This window comes from Zootoca vivipara, chromosome 4, assembly GCF_963506605.1.
Source record: "Zootoca vivipara chromosome 4, rZooViv1.1, whole genome shotgun sequence".
Taxonomy (NCBI): Eukaryota; Metazoa; Chordata; class Lepidosauria; order Squamata; family Lacertidae; genus Zootoca; species Zootoca vivipara.
The window spans coordinates 35877059-35889078 of record NC_083279.1 but is presented as its reverse complement, the minus strand read 5'-3'; the positions used below and the strand labels follow the sequence as shown (position 1 = coordinate 35889078).

At 39.6% G+C, this 12020-nt stretch overlaps 1 protein-coding gene across 4 annotated transcripts in view; it reads left to right on the top strand.

Moving 5' to 3' along the window:
- The window catches only part of ARHGAP6 (Rho GTPase activating protein 6), a 203094-nt gene that overhangs the window by 153071 nt on the left and 38003 nt on the right, over nucleotides 1-12020 (top strand). For 3 of the 4 annotated variants that reach the window (XM_060273488.1, XM_035116653.2, XM_035116655.2), the window contains exons 3-4: nucleotides 3611-3694; nucleotides 11430-11686. In XM_060273488.1, the coding sequence (XP_060129471.1) occupies nucleotides 3611-3694; nucleotides 11430-11686 (341 nt within the window). The remainder of the gene's footprint in view (nucleotides 1-3610; nucleotides 3695-11429; nucleotides 11687-12020) is intronic. The other variant, XM_035116652.2, reaches the window with a different exon arrangement.

The following is a 12020-nucleotide window of genomic DNA, read 5'->3' as shown; positions in this document are numbered from 1 at the left end:
TGCTTAAACTACTTCTGACATATTATTTATTAATTTTGCAAACAGATACTTTACACATTTGAATATGTATTCACTCTTTCTCTTTCTCTGTCTCTATGTCTCCCCCCCCACCTAGTCCATTTCACTTTTAGGACTGAGTATGTTCATATTAACATGCACACACACATATGTTAAGAGGAATGTAAATTGAGCAGTTAATGTGCATAGCGATCAGTCATTATGCATATTCACCTTCCATGAAGAAGTAATTATGCACATTTCCTAGTTAATAGACATAATCTTCAACAGGCCTTGGAAAATAAGCATTTTTCAACCAAATGTTGTATGTTCTCCAGGCATTATGTATATTCTCCAAGAGGCCTCGAGGAATGTGTATCTTGACCACATTTTGTACATTCTCTGGACAATACGCATATTTTCCAGTCAGTATATTCTATTTCTTGTTCAGAAGTTGTATTTTGTACTCCCTGGGCTGTTCCTGGCCCATTGCCTAATCTTAGGTGACCCACAACTTCCCTCCCACTGATCAGCGAAGCAGCACGAAGAAAGGGGGGCTGTGGAGAAAGAGCAACATTTTTCTGTGGTCCAGTTCCTTTTTCACTACTCTCCGTTGTTCCCCAGTCAGCTGAGCAGCACAAGGCGCATTGCAGGGAGAGGAAAGTTTTAAGTTTTAATCTTTTACACCGCTTCCCACAATTCTGATGGAAATTCCTCAACTCTCCCATGTTGCTGTTAAGCTTAGAAAAAAGCATAATAGCAGCATGGGGCCAGTCATCATGGGAACCACAGGGGAGGCAAGATTTAACCAGCTGAGGAAGGGTTTAACTGTATTCTTGCACTGCAGGGGAATGGATTTTGATGGCCCTTGGGGTACCTTCCAACTCTACAGTTCTCTGTTTCTATGGTTTCCCAGCTGGGGAAAGAGGGCTGTTGGGAGAGAAAGGGTGTGAAGTACCTTGGATCCTTCCCACTGCCCTTGCTGGCCCAGTCCACTGCTATCAAGTTAACCTGCCCCCTGCTTTTCACCTTGGCAGGCATGAAAGGTTCCCAGATATGATAATATTTGGGTAAAAAGACTATATTACTGTTTCTGTTACAGATTTTCATAATTAGATGTGAACGATAGAGCTGTAAAGTTCTGCCCATTTTTTGTTTCCTACTTTGTTTTTTCTTAATGGATAATTTTAAATTTTATTGTTTAAAAGCACAAAGAGTAAAAGCACAAATATACCAAAAAATACAACGTAATACAAATACAAAAAAAGAAAAAGAAAAAGAGAAAGAGAAAAAAGAAAAAACCACATCTAAAAGCATTTCGACCAAGTCTACCATCACAAAAAAGAACAAATAAAGAATAAATACAATCATTACATCTATACACAGATACTTCCCGTCCCTCCCGTCCCTTATACATTTTTATATATCTTGTATTTCACAGGTTTTTACTAACAGTATCCTTTTTTTCCTTTTCATTTCCACTTTTATCATTCCTAATTTTCTCAAACATTATTCAATATCCATGAGTAGAGAGTTATTTGGATAGTGTATTTTAAGATAATTTTTGTACACACTCCACTCTTTTGTTACTTTTTGCACAGATATATCTCTTTTTGAATCGGTCAGTTTTGCCAATCATATATAGTTTAACATCTGTATTTACCAGTCTATTATTGTAGGTAGCGTCTCGCTTTTCCAGCTTTTTGCCACCAAAATTCTGGCAGCAGTCACACCATATAAAAATTAAGATCTTATTTCCTTTCTTATTTTGGATGGTAATATATTTAAAAGGAACATCTCAGGTGTTTTTTTAAATGTCATTTTAAACATTTTCTTTAACTCCTTGTATATTTTGGTCCAGTATTCTTTTATATTTGGGCAGGACCACCACATGTGGAAATATGTGCCTTCCTCCTTTTTGCACCTCCAGCACCTTGGGCTTATTCCCCCATACATTTTAGCCAGCTTACATGGTGTTAAATGCCAGCAGTTCTCCCGTAAATTATAACATGCTGTAAATTTTAGATCTTCAACCCACAATCTCTCCCACTGTTCCATATCGATGTTATGTCCAAGCTCCTGAGCCCACGTGGATTATTTACTAGAGTGGGAGACGATAGAAGAACAAACTAAAGTTTTAGTTTCCTACTTTGAAATGGAAGCTTGTTTGATGGTCTTCTCATAATGACTGGAAGATGAATTCACATTCTCTGCCATAACATCAGAGACTTTGCATATGATCTGTGTTATTCCTCGACACTGCAATCGAATCCCTGATTCAGGGGCATCAGGGCTTAATGAAACTGCAGTGGCGCCACTACATCTGCAATCCTATTGCTCATGCCAGCCAGGGCAAAAAACGGTGGGGTCAGGAAGCCTGGCTGAGCCAAACCTGCTGTCACCACAGGCCAATTTGCACTCCAGGCTGGGGCAGTGATTTGACTGCCGCTGCTGCCTTCTGGTGTGAGTAGCGATGCAGCCCTGCTGATTGATTAAACCATGATGTTTTACCAGCCAGGGTTTGGATTCTGCATATATGTTGTGTTAATGATCTGCCAACATCCAGTCTTCAAGGCTTGAAAAGGCTACAACAATGAGAGCAGGATTCTCTTGGAGTATCTTTTCAGGGGCATGATTGGGCATGGCCCTCCCCAACCATGTAATCATGTTTGGTTTGGCCACTTGAGCTACATGCATGTAGGAGGGAGATTTGTGGTGCAGTGCACTGTCACACAGCATCATGCCTTATGACAACACATGACACTGCTTTGATCTGAGTATGAAAAGGAAGGCCATGCTCTTGAGGGTTGTTGCAAAGCTCTCCCAAGTGCTTCTTCAGAAAGTAGTGAGGGACTCTGTGGAAAACTCGAGGAGCTAGTGGAGTAGACACATTGGTTGTCCACCCCCCAACATCAATGAAAATTCAGCTGTGCAAAAGATAGGAAAGTATTTTGGTGAAAGATAACATTCTTACCATGAACTTTACCAATGAGTGCTTTAAATCTTTAGTCCCTGATAAATTGCTTTCCTGTGTTTGCCTTTTGAAGCACCTTGTAAAGATTTCATTGCTGTGAAGATATAATAAGTATAACCTTTAGATGGATTAAAGATCCGGGCTAGATATATTTCAGCAGGCATGTTAACATAGTTTTCTATTTTTAGGATTAATTTCAATTTTTCTTATAAAAAACATTTTATATACAGCACTTAGAAATTCTGAGTATTAAGTGGCATATAAATATTTGAAATAAAAAAGACATTCACCTGATTGACCAAATCTTCAGGTACATGGGTGTACACAGACACACACTCAGTTTCTCAAAAGGTGTAGCAAAATAGCACACATGTATTTTCCTAGGCAAAGATTCATTCTTTAAGAACTGTAATATTATATTAACTCTTCTAGAAGTAAGTATCTATGTCCTTTGGTATTATAATCAGGTGAAGGGTTTGTAGGCAAGACCTCATTTGGATGTTTTTTTTTTTAATTAAAAGAAAATCTATATGCTCTTGTCGTGGGGGATTAGTTATTGTTCAATATCAGTTCTGCTGCATTCTTTTATCTTGACACCTTTTTCTCTTCTTAAAATATATCAAATATTTTTATTTGTAGATGGACAGAAGAGGAAGAAATCATTACGAAAGAAACTGGATTCCCTTGGAAAGGAAAAAAACAAAGATAAAGGTACAGTAAAACGTATGTATTAAATACTTGGTGCATTACAAAAATGGAGTCACGGTTAAAATAAAATTTTTGAAAAACGTATTTATTTACTTGTTTTCAGGTGGACAGTTTTTCTTTAAAGAAACCCTCACTTTAAGGAGATGCAATATATATATATATATATATATATATATATATATATATATATACACACACACACACACACACACACACACACACACATATATACACACACACACACATATATACACACACACACACACACACACACACACAATGACATAAATATTCTATTTACAGAGAAACTTGAACTTCATTAACATGGCTGTTGCTCCTTTGCTTTTGATTTGATTCATGGGCAGAGAGGTCCAAACCCCCTTGTGTGTTGGTTGAATGTTTTTAAAGTTTAATGTTTTATTATGTTTTTATATACGGTATGTTGGAAGCTGCCCAGAGTGTCTGGGAAAACCCAGTCAGATGGATGTGGTACAAATATATTATTATTATTATTATTATTATTATTATTATTATTATTATTATTATCATCATCATATAAGAGCAGGGGCTAGAATGAGCAGAAATATTGTTCTGCCCAGCCTCTTAGTAGGTGCTACCTGTAGAGTGATACCATTATCACTCCGGCATAGACTTTTACCTTCTCCCAGCCAAATAAGTGGCTGGAAGTGTTGGTGGTGGGATCCCTGCCAGCAGAAAGCACCAAAACAAAGCATAATGAGGGTCAGGACGGGCTGAGGTGTCCTGGGTTCCAGTGGATCCCATTCTGGCATTTGGCCCGTGCTAGCCCTTCTGAGACCGGGGTTAGGATTGCCCCCCTAAAGCAAGCAAGCGACTACAGAATGACTTAAAGGCATTTAAGCCATAAGATTGTATCAAAACAGCAATGTCCCGTTTGGAAATCTGACAGACAAAAGAAGTAAGGAGAAGTTAACATTTTTGCGCACACACACACACACACACACACACACACCGCTGCTAAATCCTGTTTCCCAAAAGCTGGACAAGCCATTTCCAGCACTTGGAGAAAAATAATAAAAATCCAATTTCCATTTTATCTTCATCCGAGCATTCATCCTCTATGCTTAAAGCCAGTTGGCATTGTATTCTGAGAGTGGCAAATCTTACGTCGTACTTTCATTATAGCTAAGGAGAAGATTTCACAGTCTAACAATGAAATGAGTTATTAATGGGCTGCTGCAGTTCTGTGGGTTCCAGTATGAATCTGACTTAATTAACTTTGCATTGGTTAGCTGTGAGACTCTCGGTACAGCTGCATTTTTAAAGTGAGTTGAGGACAATATTAATTATTTTTTAAGTTGAAAGAATATATTTCTTCAGGTCTGGCCACGGATCAAATGGTGTTCCTAGGTGAGGTGAATCTTCAGCACCTGCTTCCATTTGTTCTGTGTTTGAATTCCCCATTTTTACTTACATTTTCCCCTGCTTTATGTCTTTGATACAAATATTTGTCATGATTTATCTCTGCTATGTAAGGTGATATATTTGCTTGCATGGATCTGATCAGAATCACTCACACCACTTGAGTAGACAGCCTGTGAGAAGTGCCCCCTGAAAAGCCTTCTAAATCTGGCCCAAGTGTAGTACTTCTCCATTGTTTAGGGGAGAGGGTGTCAAATTCAAAAACAAACTAAACTGTTATTAATTGTAGCACTCGGGATAAATTTTGAAAACTTGTGGTCTTGGGCAGCACACTGTTCTTATGATTAGCTAAACCTGGGTTTGGTAGGGATGAACTTGCTTAGTGTGACTGCTTTCCTATATGATATGCATTCTTAAAAGTATTACCAATACAATTTTTACTCCGATTTCCTAAATCGCCTTAAACAGGAATCAGGTGAGCTATATAATCCCCTCCCTGGTGCAAGTTTGTGTGGCTCACAATTTAAAAGTGTTAGCGTGCTTTTAGGAAGATAAATTAGCTGGGATGAAGTATTTATTTGTGTATTATCTTTCCACAAAGGAAATTTGTGTTCAAGGGCAGATCGCAATATACAAAGCAAATAACAGCAGCAATATATTAAAGCAAAAAAAAAAAGCATTTCAGTACTCACTTTAGCAATACATTTCAAAACACATCAGTGTTGCAATAAGTCCTTAGTAATGTAGGGAAGGTTTCAAAAAAATGAAACAAATGGATATTATGGATATTAAAGACACCATAAACAATTAGCTAAGTGATTAGAGTTTTCCAAAATGCAACAAACTGGTTTGGTAGCCCGCTTCACATCCTGGTTGACCTCCCTAACCCACCTGTGTCAGCCTCTTACACCATGCCCTGCCTCCCAACCAGAGACATTATTTCCAGGGCTAAATGGAATGGCACCCCTGCCATGGGTTTGGTGGTGGTGGTGGTGTTTGGTGTGTGTGTGTGTGTGTGTGTGTGTGTGTGTCCCTCTTCAGTTCCTTCCAGCAACAACTTCTCCTGGAACGGAGGAGTGGGATAAGGCAGGTGGAACTAACCAGGCTCTTGATGACACCCAAAGACTGCTCTCGCCCACATGCATGTGCAGGGTATATTAATAAGCAGCTTCCTGGTGTGGTGGATTCACTTGTTGAGGCTTTGTACCAATGAGGTTATTTTTGTGGCTGCCACAGATTATTTTATTCATTGTTTATATTTGTATCTTTTTGTCTGGCTTTCCAGATGGCTCCCAAGACAGTTAACAATTTAAAATAACAACACAATGAATGACGCAGCAATAAAATGACTAAGACAAAATTAGAATGTCAACTAAAAACACCAGAACAGATAGCAAGGTGGCTTAAAGCAGCAACTAGATGGTGCAGTTAGACAGAATCAGGTACCATTGAGGTGACTGTATTTATGTCCCTCTTTCCTTTTTTTTTAAAAAATAATTTTATTCCCCCCCCCCGAGATATTTTGACATGAAAACAATCTGATATTTCCCAACAAATACGCATTTTTTTACTTACCCCCACTCCTTTTGGCATTTTTTATAAAAAAAATTAAAAATTTGTAACACTGCATCTCCTTCATTACTGCAATTAATAATTTATCCCTAGTGCTCTTTTAGCATTAACTGTTTGGTTTAAGTTAATCCTACCCTGTTTCTCATATTTTAAGACATACCCATAAAATAAGCCATAGCAGGATTTTTAAGCATTCAAGAATATAAGCCATACCCCGAAAATAAGACATAGTGATAGGCGCAGCAGCAATGCCGGCCGCGGCAGGAGGAGGAGGAAAAAAATAAGACATCCCTTGAAAATAAGCCATAGTGTGTTTTTTTGAGGAAAAAATAAATATAAGACATGTCTTATAATATGAGAAACACGGTACTAGTGAGCTTATATGTGTGCTATGACATTTCAGATAATCCACACATTAAAAAGCTAAGCCATTTCAGCACAGTCCATTGATTTAGTCTGCCATTCCTCCTTGGTTGGTACAGAATCTTCTTTCCATTTCTGAGGATGACATTCATCCTGGAATGTCCCTCTTTCCAGTCCTATCAACACACGCCAGCCGTCTGTGTTGTATTGAAAGCCAACTTGAAATTGAGCGCATATCTGGACTTCACGCTTCCCTGAGATTAGTCCCTTGGTAACCTTAAGGTTCACTGCTGGCCTTAACATTTTTCAGACCACAGTATTTTGCTTTGGTAAGCTTTCCCAAGCTGGTTACTGGGAGTGAGCATGGTTTCTGTGGAACTGCTACCGGTAGTATATGCTTTGAATGTACGTGAAACTTGAAAAAAAAACTTGAAAAATGGTTTGTCTTCCAAGCAGATTATGCCTTCATTTTTCCTTGTGGGGTGTTTCTTTGTGCAGCACAATGAACCCGCTCAGTATTGTTCCTCTCTGTGAGGATGTGAGTACAGTGCAGTGACTTGATTCATGGTCAACCCACGCCCTCCTAAGCAGCATTCATAGCCAACCCCCGACTCCCCACCCTTCCCCTTTATGCTTGACAGCGAGTAGAAAAAATGTTCTTTTCTGTGCTCGCACAATTGTGTTTTTTAACAAGCCTCTCAGAAGTTTATTTTATAAAATGAATGCCTTCCATTGCCAGGCAACATATCCAAAACAAACATTCTGCTCAGTACGGCACAGCACGTGTAGGCGTCCTAGCACAGATGTGTCTTGAGTGTTCTCATTCACCGTGGCTTTCTCCTAATTCCGCCTGCCTGCAAGCACTGTTTGCAGCTGTCTCACTTTTTCATGCTAAGCCTCTGGTTTAGTTCTTGGGGAGTAGTGAGGAGACACTAGCTGGCAGTTTTAGATTTAGATTATGTTTCATAACCCCACTTTGACATGATTTTATGCAGAGAAGCTCATAAATAGTTGTCTTTCGTTAAGCAAGGGCTTCTTTACATAACTAGTGTTGGGGTAATTCAGAGGTATTGTTGGTTGTTATACTGATAGACATGCAGGAATCCCAAAGTATTTGAGCACATGCCTACTGTGCTGGTCATCATGGGCTATAGCAGGCATCCCCAAACTTCGGCCCTCCAGATGTTTTGGACTACAATTCCCACCTTCCCCAAACACTGGTCCTGTTAGCTAGGGATCATGGGAGTTGTAGGCCAAAACATCTGGAGGGCCGCAGTTTGGGGATGCCTGGGCTATAGGCAAGTCACACTGTGCTTCTGTTGGGAACGTGAGACTTTGCAGACCAGAAATAATCACCTTCCTTCTGTTGACATCAACTCCTGTGGTCCTCCAGCTCTTGTTGGACTCCCATCATTCCCAGCAAGCATGATAATTGGTCAAGGATGATGGAACTTGGGATCTAACAACATCTGGTGGGAGAGCACAGGTTACCCATTCCTGACTTACATAGACAATCGCTTGATTCCTCAGGATGAACGAATGGTGAGCCTAGAGCTTCTCATTTTCCTAGGAGTTTTTTACTTCTAGTGCTTTGACATGCTCTTGGACCATGTGAACAAATGAGAAGCAAATTAGAAATTGGAGTGAGCATCCGTAGTTATATGATTTTAAATCATGTCTTCTTTTAAGTTGGTTCAGTTGATTACAGTGACTATTACTGCAGGAAAGCTTGTTGTATGTAAAGTAGATTTAGCTTTAATGGAGGCAAAACGAATTCCCTTCTGTCCCAGCCACACAACTCTGTATCATTGTAGAATGGGTATGATAGCCTTCTGTAATAATGCCCCACAACTGAACAAACAATTGTGTGGATGTGCCTGCTTTTTCATTCTGAACCACTTTGAGCAAGACATGATGTTTTGGAACTGAGAGCCAGTGTGGTGTAGTGGTTAAGAGCGGTAGACTTGTAATCTGGGGAACCGGGTTCGCGTCTCCGCTCCTCCACATGCAGCTGCTGGGTGACCTTGGGCTAGTCACACTTCTCTGAAGTCTCTCAGCCCCACCCACCTCACAGAGTGTCTGTTGTGGGGGAGGAGGGGAAAGCAGATTGTTAGCCGCTTTGAGACTCCTTCGGGTAGTGATAAAGCGGGGTATCAAATCCAAACTACTCCTTCTCCTCCTCCTCTTCTTCTTCTTCGTCGTCGTCGTCTTCTTTGTCTTCTTCTTCTTCTTCTTCTTCTTCTTCTTCTTCTTCTTCTTCTTCTTCTTCTTCTTCGTCTTCTCCTCCTCCTCCTCCTCCTCCTCCTCCTCCTCCTCCTCCTCCTCCTCCTCCTCCTCCTCCTCCTCTTCCTCCTCCTCTTGGAAAGCTTAAAATCGAAGACTTTTGAGGTTTGGGGTGGGGGCATGGCTATTCTTCTAATAAAAAGCCCTCTCTTGTCCCCATGTGTATTCTTATTAGGAAATATATAGAGCAAAACAAATGTATTGCAGTTTGAAAAAGGAGCCTTCAGTGCCTTTGTGATGTGACCATCCCTCTTCTCACAGCTATTTACATCACTCCATCCCTTGGCAGTACACTTTCCTGCTATTTGATATATTGTTAGTGCTCTCTAATACTTCAAGACGGAACAGAAACCAATGGTGCTTCCATTCCTTTAAAAGCCAAGCATAGTCTTTCCTTCCTTTTGTCAGTGAAATAGCTCCAGTGGCTAAATAAATGCTGTCATCTTTAAAGGTCATTGCAAACAAAATAAGAAAAGGGCTGCTGCAAGGCGTTAACGCCAACCTTGTTTTGATATTTTTTATATCTGTGCCTGCTGTTTAATTAAAAGGAGGAATAGTTCTAAAATCTGAATAGCCTTTTTCATTTATTGTTTTGCATGGCTCAGTTCAAGAGGACAAACAGCATTGCAACAGTTGTAGAAAAAAAATAAAAAGTGAAGTTTAAAACCGAGCTAGCTACTGCAACTGAAGCTTAACAGTTTATTCTGTCTTCCTCACATCTCCTTCACTACAGCGCTCTCTCTCTCTCTCTCTCTCTCTCTCTCTCTCTCACACACACACACAAGAGAGAGAGGGGGGGAAGAGATTTTAATCTTTTCACCTTTGTAGCCAAGTAGAAGATTCAGTGTTTGCAGACTAAGGAAGAAACAATGTCATTTTTCATATGAATAAATGGTTCTCAGGATGTCCAATCAGCTGGCAGATTAGTCCCAGTTCCTTTGTTCCTAAAACATTTTATCCTTGAGATGACTCTAAGCACCACCACACTCTCTGAAATATGATACAGTAAAATAAAATAGTGTATGTGTAGTATGGGAACATTTGAATCCTTTAAAGTTAATTTAAGGCAGAGGGTTCTTGTTGCATTATAATTAGGCTTTTTCTTTGGAAGGACAATGTGGGTATCTCCCTTGATGATCATTTCAGCAACTGAGAACTTCCCAATTTGGCTATGTAGGTTATGTGTATCGTAGGAACTGCTGTTTTGCTGTACCTTGTGGAGTGCTGATCCTTGTCTCGTTCCGTTCCTCATTACTTCCAGGAAAAGATGCACTGCTGTGAATAAATATTTGATTTTTTTTCATTTATTATAGCCAGAAAAATTGATATATTTTTTTCCCATGTTTACTTTCTACCCATTCTATGATAATATAAAGTGTTTCTTTCTGTTTATGTTTGAATTGTTCAAACGATTTCAGTAGTAATGTTGGTAGGCAATTGCCTATCCAAAAGAGGGAATTCTCCTGGCGAATGTAAAATGGCATGTTCTTTATTTTTCAGAAATGTTTTTCAAGCATTGTTTGTTCTGTATTTTGCTGCTTTTACAATTTTATATAACTTCCTATTATGCTTAGTACTTTCACAGTAGTCAAAAGAAATCTAAATCACGATATAAAATTATACATACACAAATTAAATTGAACAGAACATGTGTCTGTGTGTATGTTGGGGGGAAAACAAGTGTTGATATTTGGTAGATGATGGGGGGAAATAATTGGATTCAAGTTTGCATAGCTGCCATTTTCCCCACACTTAAAATAAATCACCTGCTTTTTAGACGCCATCCTTTGACAAATCGCATGGGCTTTGAGGGAAACCCTTCTTAATGTAGTACTTGAGTCTTCAAGCTCCCTATCCCCTTCCTAATCTCTCTTTCTATGTCTCTTCCACCCACCATTCTCCACCTATTCTGACACGTCCCCATGCAACTGCTTCTGAGACTTTGTGGAGACTCACCGAGCAGATTTAAAATTATAACACTCTGCTTTGTACAATAATATCTGCTGCCTGGGATTCGTGGAATCCATTTTAATGTGTTGAGTGACATTATAAAATGTAAGAAGGACCCTCTTGAGGTTGTTAGGCTTAGCACTTGAAATCTAAAAAGTAATTTGTAATTTTTGTTTTCCAGAATTCGTACCCCAGGCTTTTGGAATGCCTTTATCACAAGTGATCGCTAATGATCGGGCCTACAAATTGAAACAAGATACTCATAGGGAAGAGCAGAGGGATGTTTCAGAATTTGTACCTTCCCTTTTACCATTTGGGAGTAAAAGACAGAACAAAGAACTCTCAAGCAGTAACTCATCTCTTAGCTCCACCTCGGAAACACCAAACGAATCTACTTCTCCTAACACACCAGAACCAGCTCCACGAGCAAGGAGGAGAGTAAGTTTTCTATCAGTGGATTTGCATGAGCTGCAGGCTTTTATGGGACTTTCCCAGGCGCTGCCTTTCTTACAGAAGTTAAAATCTCAGAGCTGGTCTTCCATAGTTAAATTAAACTCAGCCCTGATTCAGTTGATAGTCGTTGCAATTTTAATGGTCATCTCTCATTCCCAGCTGTTCGTGGGAGAGAATGAAATGGACACAAGTCTCTTGCCAACACCTCAGGGGACACAAGGATTCTTTGGAAACTTTCCTTTTCCCCAGTCAGATTCTGGTTGGTCTTTCTCAAATTATTAAAGCACTCAGTCACTTAAAGAAGAAGAAGCTGTTTATA